Source organism: Halichoerus grypus, chromosome X (genome assembly GCF_964656455.1).
Source record: "Halichoerus grypus chromosome X, mHalGry1.hap1.1, whole genome shotgun sequence".
Lineage (NCBI taxonomy): Eukaryota > Metazoa > Chordata > Mammalia > Carnivora > Phocidae > Halichoerus > Halichoerus grypus.
The window spans coordinates 20,944,726-20,959,114 of NC_135727.1; the positions used below are offsets into that span (position 1 = coordinate 20,944,726).

The following is a 14,389-nucleotide window of genomic DNA, read 5'->3' on the forward strand; positions in this document are numbered from 1 at the left end:
TCTATACACAGGGAGAATTACAAATTTTATTTTATTTTATTTTACTTTAGATTTTTATTCATTTATGTGAGAGAGAGAGAGCAGGAGTGGGGGGTGGGGGGTGGGAGCATCAGAGGAAGAGGGAGAAGCAGATTCCCCATCGAGCAGGGAGCTGGACACCAGGCTCAATTCCATTACCCTAAGATCATGACCTGAGCAAAAAGCAGACGCTTAGCCAACTGAGCCACCCAGGTGCCCTGAAAGAAATTTTATTACTCAAGGAACCTCCCTGGAGAGCAGGAAAGCAAACAGGTCTGGGTTGGCTTGTGAGAGGAAGAGAAAGTATGCTGGGCCTTTAGGGTCTAGAGGATGGGACTGGGGAAAAGCTTCCCTTCACGGACTGTAGATTTGCAAGTTTTAAATTTCATGCCTGTGCCAAAGGAGATGGTGGGCAGGCTGCAGATTTGACAGTTTTAAATGTCTCATCAGCACCAAAGGAAGAGGCCAGCTGGAGAGTTGCGAGTTTTAAATTTCCCACTGACAACAAATGAGAAGGCACTGGGCTTTCCTATTAGCCTGTCCAGAAGTGGGGAGGAATCTATGAATGCCCCAAGATTTTGGAACTTTTAACTTCCCATATTTGTGATTTTGATTATTCTGTTTTTCTTGTAAAGCTTATTTTCAGGACCAGTAGCAAAGGGTAGTATAGATGAGAAAGAAGAAACTAACTCAAATAGAAGAATTGGTAGGATTCAGTGACTGACTGAACTTACGTGTGTGTTCAGGAACTAATGAAGCAAGATTTTAAGTCTGGGTAATTTGAGAGCGGGACCCCTAGTGCCATAGACCTTCTGAAGGTCTATTGGGAGAAGAAATTTTTTTACTCTTCAGAACACACATGTTTAGAAAATGTTTGTGCAAGCAGTATCTTGGCAAATGTTTTTATTGTAAATGTATATTTTTCTTAACATTTTAATAACTATTATAGACATCTATATGACGAGACTAACGGAGTTGCAAGCGAAGTTATATTATTTAAAACAAATTTGGTGAAATTAACCAATAATTCAAATAATCGGACTTTTATTCCTTTTACTCATCTGGTTTATGTCTTTGCCTCTCAGGTACAGTACTAATTTTTATTGGTGTTCCTGTCTCTTACACTCAAAGAAGACCCGGAATTCACATTTTCAAGGTGGGCAGCCCAAATTTCGAGACTGCAACTCAGTTTGAACAATGGATTCACTGAGGAGATCGTCATCAGCGTGGGACCCTTACCCCGGCCCTCCCCCCGCAGCCCGTGGCCCAGAGTGCACTGCCAGAGTGCCTCTGCCTTCGAGAAAGTGTAAGGCCACGCACATGTCCGCGCCGCCCTTCCCGGTCGGTTAGAAAAGAAACCCGGATGTGCACGGACGGGGGGGGGGGGGGGGGGGGGAGGAGTTGGCGTCTACCCATGAGGCAGTGCGCGTAGTTATATACTTTTGCCTTGGTCTGAGGCGCTCATTCCGCGCTGGGAGTCGCCGCGGCCGCCACCGTTTCTGTGGCGGCCGCCTAGTGTCTTCGCGCTCCTCCCTTTCCTCCTCCTCTTTCTCCTCCTCCTTCGAGTCCCAGTCAGGGCGACCTGCTCTGCTCACGGTAAGTGATCCCCCGCCCCCGCCTGCTTCTCGCTGAAGCCGGCAGCGGCTCTGCCACACGGCCGTGGCCGCATCGCTCTGAGGGTGGCGGCGCCGGCTCGGCTCTGAGGGGGGCAGGTTGAGGGTCCGGATGCCGGTGTGTGTTGCTAGGATCGCCCAGGGAGCGGGGGAGGGGACGAACTTGGCGGCGCGGTGGCGGGTGGGCCACCATCTTGCGCCAGCCCCGGCGGGGGAGGGATCTCGGAAAGGTAGCTGCTCGGCGGCTGGGTTTGGCGGCCCGCTCAGGCCGTTGGCCGGGCGGGCCGCCGCCGCTGCCTCCTCACCACCCGGGGCCTGTGCATCTTGTCAGTCCTCAGCCTGGTTTTGGCTTTTCTTTCAGGAGGCAACTCCCTTTGGTCTTTTGTATATTTGATACCAATGTTTGGTGAGACCCGCCCACCCTCAAGTCTCTTCAGTCTTAAGAGACCACAGAAGGTTCTGAACTTTCTGGCTTCTGAGCCTCTTGGGCCCCTCCTTTCAGTCCCGGTTCCCCCATCCAGGTTACTGGTCATTCAGTGCTGATACCCTTGTTCTTGCCAAAGGGACTGTGCTGCTCGTTGTAGAAATCGTGCTCCATTCAGTTATTGTTTAGAAGAGAAGAGCCCTAAGGAGAAACGTGGAGTTAGATACACAATTTTTTAACAGTGAGCTTTGCACGTTTTGCTTGGATGGAAAAAATTATTTCATTTTGAGGTTTTATCCTTCTCTAGACACAGAGGGAGTTCCTCTTAAGTTACCTCAGTTTTAATGCTTTTTTAAAGGAGAAATCATAGAAGAAAATGTCAAGTGAGCCAGGTTCTGCAAGCACAGGAGATCTTCATCTAAGGGATTGTCTTTGTTTGCAAAGATTTTTTAGTTGTTTTTTTTAAATCTGTGAACTTAAATTTTGCCTTTATTGTTTTCTGGTTTGGACTGAATTTTAATGTGTTTGTGTGCCATTAAAAATAAAATTGAAACCAAGAAATAGAGTTTCAAACTACAAAAGTCTCCTCTTAGCATTTGTGAGATGTCCTGATTTGGGGGTTACTGTAAAAACTCAAGCTGTCTCCTTAAGCAGAAACTTTACTGAGCTTATGAGGGAACTGGTTTGCTTATAAAATTAAGTTAGGACTGTGTGCCCTTGGTGCTTTAACATCGGTACAGATTCCGCTATAATTGCGTCTTTCATTTGTATAGTCATTGATAATTGGTCCTTTTAAGGTGAGCTGTGGAGTGTTGGTAGAACTGTTTAGAAGGTGAGAAGACAGCCTCAAGGAGAAGACTTTCCCTGAGGCGACTTGGATAGGAAGTGATAGAACCAGTTCTTGAACCTAGGTCTTCTGACTTCTCCAATGCTCAGTTCACTGCATCATGCCCCACTTCTAATGGGAATGAGGTGGTCAAGGAGAATAAGCAAGGACACTCACCTAAAAAAATATAGGAGCTATTTTTCAATTTCCCTTTCCTTTATATTTTCATTTTTAAGACTTAATATCTTTTCAACTTTTTAGTATTTAAATGATATCGTTATTATTTCCAAGCATGTTGAAATGTTGAAGAATAGCCCATTCTTCCAGTAGCTCATTTTTCCATCAGAAAAAGTTGTGATGTTGAAGGGCTCCAAATTTCAGCTTCCCTGTTCAACCCATTTTCCTCACTTAAGTTTTCTAGTCCAATCTGATTTCTTCATCCCAGTGTTTTACTACCCAGCACCAGCATTTTTAGTAGAAAAGGAGACTTCAGTGGAAAGAGTATATAATTCAGTATCCTTGCTTCTCTACCATTTGTTTTCTTTATTCAAGAGGACATTTAGAACCATATCAAAAAAATTGTTGTTGCTGTTGTTATACTAATTGGACAGGAAAAATACTTAGCTGAAAAGTGATTTTTGTGAATAGAAAGTAATCCATAGTTTTAGTGACTGGATATAGGAAACATATTGAAAACATAGTTTGTTGTTTCAAAAGTAACTTTTCAAAGAACAGAAATATTTATGATATATTCAGTAATTAAATATATAACGCTGAATATTTTTTCTGTCCTCCCGCTTCAGAGAGGGACTTGAAAATGTTTGGTTTTTATAAGGTTTTAAATAATGACTCAGGAAGACATGGTTTACTCAGTAATTTGTATCAAAAATGTGTTTTTGATTCATTCTCTGCAAAGCAGTTTTATTTTAAGGAGTGGTTTTATTAACCCTCAATATGTCAAGGAAAATAGTGATCCCTATGTATCATCTGGATAAAATGGACCATTTATTTTATTTTTTATATTTTAAGTCCTTTTACAAATAATTTACATAAAAATAAAGAAATAGTGAAATCAACTTTATTAGATACTTAATAAGGATTGAAACATGGTGTACTTCTTTGTATATATTTAGAAAAAAGATACATTTCGGAAGCTGATAAAAGAATCCAGCTGTCTTTTATTAAACAGATATTAAAGACATTTGCAAAAATGTAAATCAGTGCCACTCTTCTCATTAAATTTTTTGTTTTAGAAAATAGTTATTTTCATTAAAATATTTATATGAACATGTAATGGGCTTATTATTACTTTAAATAAATTAATACATATTTAATTTTTTCTCGTTTTCAATTTCTAATATGGTAAATATCAATAGATATAATCCATATAAACAAGCTCATTTGGGTCTTCAGGTTTTAAGAATGCAAAGAGGTCCTGAGACATCCTGAGATCAAAAAGCTGGAGAACTACTGGTCTGGTGTACGTTATTGGTGACAATATCTTAGCAGTTCTTTACATGAACTAGGATTTTGTTTTCCTTTAGTGTTTATATTCATCAACTTGTAATATGACTTCCAGTAAAGAAGGAAAAGTTGAGTAAAATAATGTAAAGTACGGTACAATAATTTTTCTTGTGCTTTATTTAATCTTCCTAATAGTGCTGCAAGGAAGATAACTACTGTTTTTACTTTACAGGTAGTAAAACTAAGCTCAGAGAGGTTGATTAAACATCCTGTAGGTTTGGCAATCAGAAAGTGGTAGATTCAAAATTCCCAGTTATTCAGCCCCTATGTCAAGTGTTTTCATCATTGTACTCTACTCTTTTACTTGACATTTTCCACAGTGGATGTTTTATCCCTATAAAATGTGAATTAATTAATAATACTTCCTGAGATTACTTTAGTAATTGGTGATTATAGAATATCTTATGAAACTTACATAAAATATTTATTATATAATTTGGCTTTGAAAAGCCATTTATTTTAGCCTTTTTTGCAGATTATGCCTTCTACATATGAAGTGCAATAAAAACATTCTTATAGGTAAAATCTTTACCTTGAGTATGATATAACAATTACTTTGCGGAAAGTAAATTTTATAGCACCCCACCCAAAAAACTAACATAAAAGAAAATGTTTTAAAATATAAGCAATCTTGGCAAAGTATTATGCTAATGAACTTCAGTTGTAGTGTCAACTAGCTACTTTCCACAAATAGATGAAATCTGAATGTCGACAGAGGGAAAAAAATGAAAACCTAAATAAAATAAGGGGGAAATAGGAAAGTTATTAAATATCTTCTCAAAATATGCCAGGACTTCATGTGTTCAGACTTGCAAAAAAATAATTCCCACAATATAAAAATTTCTTAAACAAACAAAAAAAAGATGATGAGCCTAAGTTTTCCTTCTAAACTATATGTGATTTGTTCCCAAAACCTGGTTTGAGAGTTTGAATTGTTTAGGTGTCAATGAAATTGTCTAAGGAATTAAGGTATAATCCAGTGTTCCTTGCATTTGAGTACCGTAGCAATTAATTTCTGTTATAAGAAAACATTTTCATAGACATCTTCCTACTTAAAATGTTTAAAATATTTCTACAGCTCTTACACAATCATAAAACAAAATCAAAACTATAAAATCAATGCTATTGGAATTAACTTTAATACATTGAGTGAATATACATTTTGATGAAACAAAGTCACTGCCTACTTGTATTGCATTTTTCATACCTATCTAAACAATGGCAAGATTTTTCTATTTGAATCTTTTAAATACCATCATTTTTATAGCTAACCATACTGTCATTTGTCCATTTAGTGCAAATGCATCATTTAGATATTTTCTTCCTATGTTCTTTAGTTTGTTATTAGCCAGCAGCAGTAAAAGTGATAGTACTTGATGAAAATGCAGTAGTAAAGACAGACAAAAACAGCAGTACTGATATGATCCAACAATTTCTGCTTCTGGGTATTTATCTGAAGAAAATGAAAACACTAACTTGAAATAATATTTGCATCCCCATGTTCATTGCAACATTATTTACAATAGCCAAGACATGGAAACAACCAAAGTGTCCATCATTGGATGAATGGATAAAGAAAATTTGGTGTATAAATATAAAATGGACTATTATTCAGCCATAAAAAGGAAGGAAATCCTGCCATTCATGACATGCATGGACCTTGAGGGCTTTATGCTAAGTGAAATAAATCAGAAAGACAAATACTGTATGATCTCACTTACATGTGGAATCTTAAAAAAAGGGGGGGGACTTATAGATACAGAGAACACATTGGTGGTTGCCAGAGCTGGGGTGTGGGATGGACGAATTTGGTGAAGATGGCCAAAAGGTACAAACTTCCAGTAATATAAGCCTTGGAGATGTAATTTATAGAATGGTGATTACAGTTAATAAGACTGTATTGTATATTTGAAAGTTTTTAGATAGCAAAACAATATATTGTTTTAGATAGAGCACTCCTGCACCATCCGCAATATTATCTTTTCCCCAGAGGTCTATTAGTTTGAAAAATATGGGGGTAATAAGCCACTGGTAAGTGTATTATTACTCTTGGATGCAAGTACCAGAAACCTCGCTCAAGGTGGATTAAACCAGAAATGAACAATTATTCCTCCTCTTAATTGAAAAGTCTTAATAGTTAATTAACTTCAAGCATGGCTAGCTTCAGGTATTTAATGGTATTATCAGAACTTGAATATCTCCCTACCCTACTCTTTCTCTACCCCAGAATCTTAAGGCTTTTCCATTTTCTTTGTTGGTTTCTTTCTTAGACATTCTTTCTCCACATAGTGACTCCATTACTCCCAGGCTTATATCCTACCAACTTATTATTTTCTTAACAGCTTTATTAAGATAAAATTCACATAATAGGGGCCCCTGTGTGGCTCAGTTGGTTAGGTGTCCGACTTGATTTTGGCTCAGGTTATGATCTCAGGGTCCTGGGATCGGATTGAGCCTGGCATTGGGCTCCATGCTCAGTGGGGAGTCTGATCAAGATTCTCTCTCTCTCCCCCTCTCTCTGCCCCTCCCCACCCCATGCTCTTATTCTCTCTAAAATAACTAATCTTTAAAAATTTCACATAACATTCAATTCAGCCATTTGAAGTATACAATTTAATGGTTTTAGTATATTCACAGTGGCATGTAACCATCACCACAGTCAATTTAGAACATTTTCATCACCCCCAAAAGAAACCCCATATCCACTAGGAGTCACTCCCCACTTTACCCCCAACCCTCCCAGCCCTAAGCAACCACTACTGTACTTTCTGTCTTTATGAGTTTGCCATTTCTGGACATTTCATGTAAATGAAGTCATATAATACATGGTCTTTTTGACTGGCTTCTTTCACTTAGTATGTTCCCAAGGTTCATCCATGTTATAGTATGTATCAGTATTATTGCTTTTATGACTGAATATTATTCCATTGTATAGGTATATCACATTTTGTTTATCCATTCATCGGTTAGGCATGTGGGTTGTTTCCACTTTTTGACTATTATAAATAATGCTGCTATGCACATTCCCGTGTATAAGTTTTTGTATGGGCATATGTTTTCAATTCTCTCTCACTTGGAGTGGAATTGCTGTGTCATATGGTAACTATGTATAACTTTGTGAGTGACTGCCAAAGTATTTTCCACAGTGTCTGCACCATTTCATATTCCCACCAGCAGTGTATGAGGGTTCCAATTTCTCCATATCCTTGCCAACACTTGTTATTATCTGCCTTTTTTATTATAGCCATCCTAGTAGGCACGAAATGCACATAACATACAATTTACCATTTTAACTATTTTAATCTATTAACATTTTTTGAAAATTTTGTAGAATTGAACTCTTAAAAGATAGGTGAATTTTAAATATATAGAAACTGAAACCATAAAATATCTAAATAGTAGTTATAATTATTTATACAGGCCGTCTCCAAAAACCGGATTGTATTCCAAGAGGTCTTTCATTAGTTACTTGGAATTCATTTTTCCCTCATAGGAACAGTGTACTAACATGGGCATAGTATCTCTACCTAAGTCAATAGCTGAAGTGGAGAGTTCTTTTCTGTTCTGCCTATTTTGGTGCCAGCTCTGAGTTGCAGAACCTAGAGACCCTCTGGAGCTGCTATTATGGGAGCTTTAAGATCCTCATTGCACGTTTTGCTGGGTATTCCATTTCTTTGACAGATGACTTACTCTCCCATATAATTCCTTGCATTGTCACCAGAACTCTGAAATTATGACTTGAGAGTTTTTTTGTGGTGATAGTTTTGGAGGGCTTGACTACTTTATTGGATAGTGCAGCTTTAGATGAAGTTATGGTTCTAATGGCATCTGAAGATTTCTGACTTTTTAGAGTGTTTATAAATGTACCAATTGAAGCTCCTTGGTGGCTGTTACAGGCCTCAGAATTCATCTCTGTAGTCATAGGCAGTGGATATGACTTGTTTATATAAACTACATGTATGTTTAGTACTAATTTTAGGCTATTTGTGCTAATAGATATTTTATGTGAGCATTTAATAAAAGTGTTATACATGAATCTCCATAGGCTATGCAGTTGTGACTCTTAAAAAAAACTTGTGTTCCTAGTGGCAGTAGGTCTTTAATACTGAGCAAGAATTGACATATATTTTTCTACTTGACATATGCATTACCTTAATTCTAGTTTAGGGAGAAATAGTAACTATTCAAATAATTGAGTTAAAGAGATTTGAATAGTCAAACCTCAGGACATTTACTTAAGTACAGAATTCACTTGAGATCCTTGTGATAGTAATTCAAACATTCATACCAGTAACTTCTTCTGGAGTTAAAGTACGTTTTTTCCTTTGGCCTAATTCAGTCTAAATAATTTGGAATTGGAAAAAGCAGGAAAGCTTGCTTTTATCAGTCTGAAAATAAAGACAAATGTGAATTCCTGCTTTAAAGAAAGCAATTCAAAAACAATTTTTGATAATGTTTAATACAACAGCTTTTTTAAAAGCCCAAAGAACTGTAGATATATTAGACTATAATCTTCTGAAGGCAAGGACTATGATTTATTCATCTTATTTTTTCCCTAGAACTGAGAACATCACTTTGAGCACAGAAGGCAATGAGTCATTATTTTTTAATGAATTAATCTATGATGAAGTTTATCCAACTGATTTTCTATTCCTTGCAGTTAGTGTTAATAAGAAATAAAAATATATAAACTAAAACTTTTTTGTATGTGTTTTCTTGTAATAATTACATTTATTTCTGAAATATGGAGAATAAGTAACGGTTAAAGATTAATGTCACTTAGCATTTCAAAATTGAGATTGACTAAAACATGTAGTACAAGGTGATTACTCATATTTACACAAAGGTGCTTTTCAAAACTTATTTGTAATTTAACAGTCCATCAGATTTCTTCGAGTAATAAATGCTTAATACATTTCAGCATTTTATTTACTAAATTTGCATTTACAATTAGGTAAAGTCAGTAGCATATGTATATCAAACATATCAAACTCAAAAGGTAAGCTCTTTGTAGGAGAAAATGATTAAATGTGAATGCATTGAACAAATCCACCCTAATAGTAGGTATCTTTATCTTATAGGGCAGAAAACTAAGACTTAACTTGCTATCTTCTCTGGAGTCATATGGTGAGTTTGCTGGAGATCAAAATTAGACCCAAAGATTTCTGAATCCCAAGTTTCATGTTTCAATATTTGGTGTTAAAGTAACTCATAAAATTGATTGATGTCATGTGTTGGTGCTTAGGTGACCTCTGCAACTTGATGGACGACGACAACCCTTTTCCATCAAAAAGTAAGTATTCCTGCTGCAAGTGATACTAGTATGCGTGGCTTTTGTACTGATGACCTTCCTTCATGAGAAAAGGTAAAAGAAACAGAAGTATGCACATTTTAAAAGAACACTTAAATTTATTAAAGTAATACATGCTCATAGTAAAAAAGAAAATATACAATAAAAATGTCAGTAAAGTAGAAATGAAGTGTTTCTTCCTGATCTCCAGAGATAACTACTATTATTGGTTTGGTACACATAATCACAAGCTTTTTTCTTTTTTTTTTTAAATTTAAATTCAATTAGGCAAGGTATAATACATCATTGGTTTTTTATACAATGTTCAATGATTCATCAGTTCAGTATAACACCCAGTGCTCATCACATCACATGTCCTCCATCCTTAATGCCCATCACTGAGTTATCCCATCCCCCACCCACAAATTTTCTTCTATGCATAGTCAAAAAATTTCTAAATAAGACCATACTATATATGCTATTATGTGCCTTTAAAATTTTTTTACTCAACAATCTATCTTGAATATATTGACAATGGTAGTACCCCGTTAAAAAGAATGAGGAAGATCTATGTGTCAGACATGGTATCAAGACCATGGTATCAACATAGATATAAATTATTTTTTTTATTATCTGTATACATGAGTGTCCCTCATTTTTTTTTAAATTTGGCATTGCCTGACTGCCTAGTTTCTTAGTTCACTGATTGTCATATTAAGTGCTGATGCTTATCCAGTAGACTACTATGTATAGGAGGAGATACAAAGGAAGAAGAAAATAAGTTCTTCACTCTTCCTTTGGATCTTACTTTGGTGTTAGACGTGTACAGTAAAGAAACACACATTAAGAGGGGTGTCTGGGTGGCTCGGTGAGTAGAGCATCTGACTCGATCTCAGGGTCATGAGCTCAAGCCCCACATGAGATACAAAGGAAGAAGAAAATAAGTTCTTCACTCTTCCTTTGGATCTTACTTTGGTGTTAGACGTGTACAGTAAAGAAACACACATTAAGAGGGGTGTCTGGGTGGCTCGGTGAGTAGAGCATCTGACTCGATCTCAGGGTCATGAGCTCAAGCCCCACATTAGGTGTGGAGCCGACTTAAAAAAAAAAAACACATTAAGAAATAGCGAGCAATTTGAAATTATATATAGTAAATCTTGAACTATATGGTATAGAATGCCAATGTAGTAAAAGGTGGAAGAAAAACAAGGTCTACTGGTTTATTGAGGAAGTTGTAACTGAACCAAGAGTTGGGAATTAAGATTTTGTTGAGTATTTGCTTGAGGTTAGGTTAGGTACTTCATATGACATTTTTCTCAGTCTACATTGCCACTTCTATTAGGTAGATATTGTACCCATATTAGAAGTAAGAAAACAAGATCCAAGTAATTTCTCCAGAGTCACGTGATTAGAAATGGTGCAATGGAGATTTGAGCTATTCAATTTGATGTCAAGTCCATGCTCCTTCTACTATACATGAATAACGTGGACAATATAAGGTAAGGAGGAAGAATATTTTAGATAGAATAAACCCTACAAAGGAGGACTCCAGGGGACACAATGAGGATGGTGTTTTCAAGTATTCAGAATATGCAAATGCTAAACTGTGAGTTACTCTTTTAATTATTTGACTTAGACCATTCTGTATATGTGTTTTCGAAGTAAAGTTAGAAAAGAAAGTTCATAAAACTGGTTACATTTGGAAGGGTGAGAAGGTTTTTGTTTTGTTTTGTTTTATGGTAAGTAGACCACTAAACATTAAACAACATTATGCCAAGAAATGATTTTGGCATACCTATATAGATGAGGAAATTAACTTTAAATAATTTTAAAAGAATAGTGCCTATTTGGGTTTTTTTTAAGATTTTATTTATTTGAGAGAGAATGAGAGAGAGCATGAGAGGGGGGAGGGTGAAAAGGAGAAGCAGACTCCCCACTGAGCAGGGAGCCCGATGTGGGACTCCATCCTGGGACTCCAGGATCATGAGCTGAGCCGAAGGCAGTCGCTTGAACCAACTGAGCTACCCAGGCACCCAAATGGTGCCTATTTGTTATGGTGTTTCTTTGTAAGCCATCCCCAAATCATTGTTTTCACACACAAATTTTGAGTCAAAATTAGAAATGACATTTAATCTAGTAAAATTACCTTTAGAAGTGATTGCATTTAAAAAATAAAGATATCATTGTCTAAGAAAAACAGATGATTATTGTCTAAGCCAGAATCCTGGAATTATTATTTTGTTTTGTTTTGTTTCTTTTTAGTTGTTCCTCCACCCACATCTCACTCCATATATCTAGTACCACTTGTATCCATCCCCATTGCTATTATATTAATTTAGGGGCTCCCTTAATACTTTTTTTAAGATTTTATTTATTTGAGAGAGAGAGAGCGTGCGAGCACAAGTGGGCGAGGGGCAAAGGGAGAGGGAGGAGCAGACTCCACTGAGCAGGGAGCCTGACATGGGGTTCGATCCCAGGACCCTGGGATCATGACCTGAGCTGAAGGCGGTTGCCTAACCAACTGAGCCACTCAAGCACCCCCCTCAATACTTTTTTAAAAGCAGAACAATGCATGTGTAGTTCTAAAAAATAATCTGAAAGTTATAAAGTTGCATAACCACAGTTTCTTGAAGGGTAAGAGTTTGAGAGTGGTGTGCATGTGTTCTGGGCCTGTTACTCCCTGTTTTTGCAAGGCATTCACTTTCAATATTTTAGCTTTTTTTCCTAATAATTTCCATATTTCTAAATTAAAAAAAAATTTTTTTTAAGATTTTATTTGAGAGAGAGTGAGTGAGAGAGAGAGAGCACAAGCCGGGGGGGAGGGGGGAGAGGCAGAGGGAGAAGCAGACTCCCCGCTGAGCAGGGAGGCCCAATGTGGGGCTCGATCCCAGGACCCTGGGATCATGACCTGAGCCGAAGGCAGATGTTCAACTGACTGAGTCACCCAGGCGCCCCTCCATATTTCTAAATTTTTAAAACACATACACATACTCCTGTCTCTTAAATCATCATTTTCTTGCCATTATCTAATAATTTTTCTATCAACGGAACATGATGATTTTAGTTTTCTTACACTTACCCCTCCCTCTAAGCATCTCCCACTGCATTTATATCTCAGTTTTTGGTTAAATCATATTAAATGTTTTTATTGTAATGGCCATAATAAATATTGTTCACTGATGAGTATAGTGCTATGGTATTAATATGTTAGGGATATATTCCCTTTTTCTTTTTTGTATATACCCAGATATTTAAATTTTTAATTTTTAAAAATTTGCTATATTTTATTTTTTATTGAAGTATAGTTGACTGAATTTGCTAAATTTTATTAAAGTCTATAGCCAAGTCTTCTTAACCCCTTCCGTAGCCTCTTAACTCAATTTTCTACATGGTAAAACTTGCCAGGTAATCTAACATTTTAATTTTTGAATCTTTGTGTGTGTGTGTGTCTGTCTGTGGTCTCCTGGAGACATTCCTCGTGGGAGTCATGTTCTCTTGCCCTAGTCTGGCTGGTTGTTATCTAGACCTATTGAACAGCTATTATCCTGGGACTTTTCCTTTGTCTTTGTATTGTATTGAATGTCATGTTTTCTGCATTCTGTATCTTTCTCCTTCTTAAGTCCCATATTTTGGTGGATTCTTCCTAAGAAAGAAAGGGTGAATGGGGGGGTAAATTTTGTGTGATGTTGGTGATCTTTATTTTTGATGAAAGAATATGTACTTCATGCTTGATGAAAACCTTGGCTGGTCGGTATAGAATTCTAAATTGAAAATTATTTTCACTAATACTTTTGAAAGCATTATTCTAACTCTCTCTCATGCTGATTTTAGGATAGTTTCCCTCTCCAGCATTCTCAAGTCTCATGAGAGATTCCTTTACTGTAGACTTTTTTCCTTGATTTTTGTGCTGGGTCCTGGTAGGCCTTTTCAATCTGGACATTTGTGTCCTTTAGAACTAGAAATTTCTTTTGTATTTTTCCTTTGATTACATCCCCTTTCTTTTTTCTCTTTTTCTGGAACTTTTATTAGGTGAATTGTACCTTTGAAATTGATTTCTAATAATCCCATCTATTTAGTGTATATCTATTTTTTGTCTTTTATTTCCATTTATGGGACAGTTATTCAACTTAGGCATTTGTGTTTTGGGGTTTTTCTTTTACTGAATTTTGGCTGTCTTATTTTTAAACTTTTATTTTCTGAATGTTACTTTTTATAACATACTTTTTATAACATTTTATAACATTTATTTCTCTAAAAATGTTAATTACATTTTAATAACTTTTGCATTCTGTACTATCTCTGTTTTCTTTAAGAGCTTTTAATCTGTTTTATTGTTTTGGTCTTTCACATTGGAGGTTTAGTCATATTTCTGGTATTCAGTGGTTGTCTATCCATATTTAGGAGGCACTAAAATGCTTCCTCAGAACTCTGAATGCTTGGTCAGTACTAGTAGGCTGGTGGTATTCACAGTATGTTCTTTGCTTAGTTTCTTCAGGTGAGAAATGTCTAATCTTTCCTGGGATGGAATAAGCCTCACTTAAGTCCCCTATTTTCATTCTTGCACTTCATCCCTGCTTTGCTCTGTGCCTGGTGTTTATGAACCTAGTTCAGTTTTTCTAGTGTATCTCCAACCTGTTGCCTCTTATTCTTAGCTTACCTCCTTTTTGTTAACATAAAAGTTTATGGGTTTTTTT

The 14,389-nt window shown here is 36.5% G+C and overlaps 1 protein-coding gene across 2 annotated transcripts in view; it reads left to right on the forward strand.

Moving 5' to 3' along the window:
* The first annotated feature begins 1,438 nt into the window (after positions 1-1,438).
* The window catches only part of ZNF280C (zinc finger protein 280C), a 61,696-nt gene continuing 48,745 nt past the window's right edge, over positions 1,439-14,389 (forward strand). Inside the window, exons 1-3 of one of the 2 annotated variants that reach the window (XM_078064655.1) lie at positions 1,439-1,614; positions 9,487-9,536; positions 9,656-9,698. In XM_078064655.1, coding sequence (XP_077920781.1) covers positions 9,668-9,698 — 31 coding nt within the window. In that variant the 5' untranslated portion in view covers positions 1,439-1,614; positions 9,487-9,536; positions 9,656-9,667. Of the gene's footprint in view, positions 1,615-9,486; positions 9,537-9,650; positions 9,699-14,389 lie in introns of both variants that reach the window. The other variant, XM_078064656.1, reaches the window with a different exon arrangement.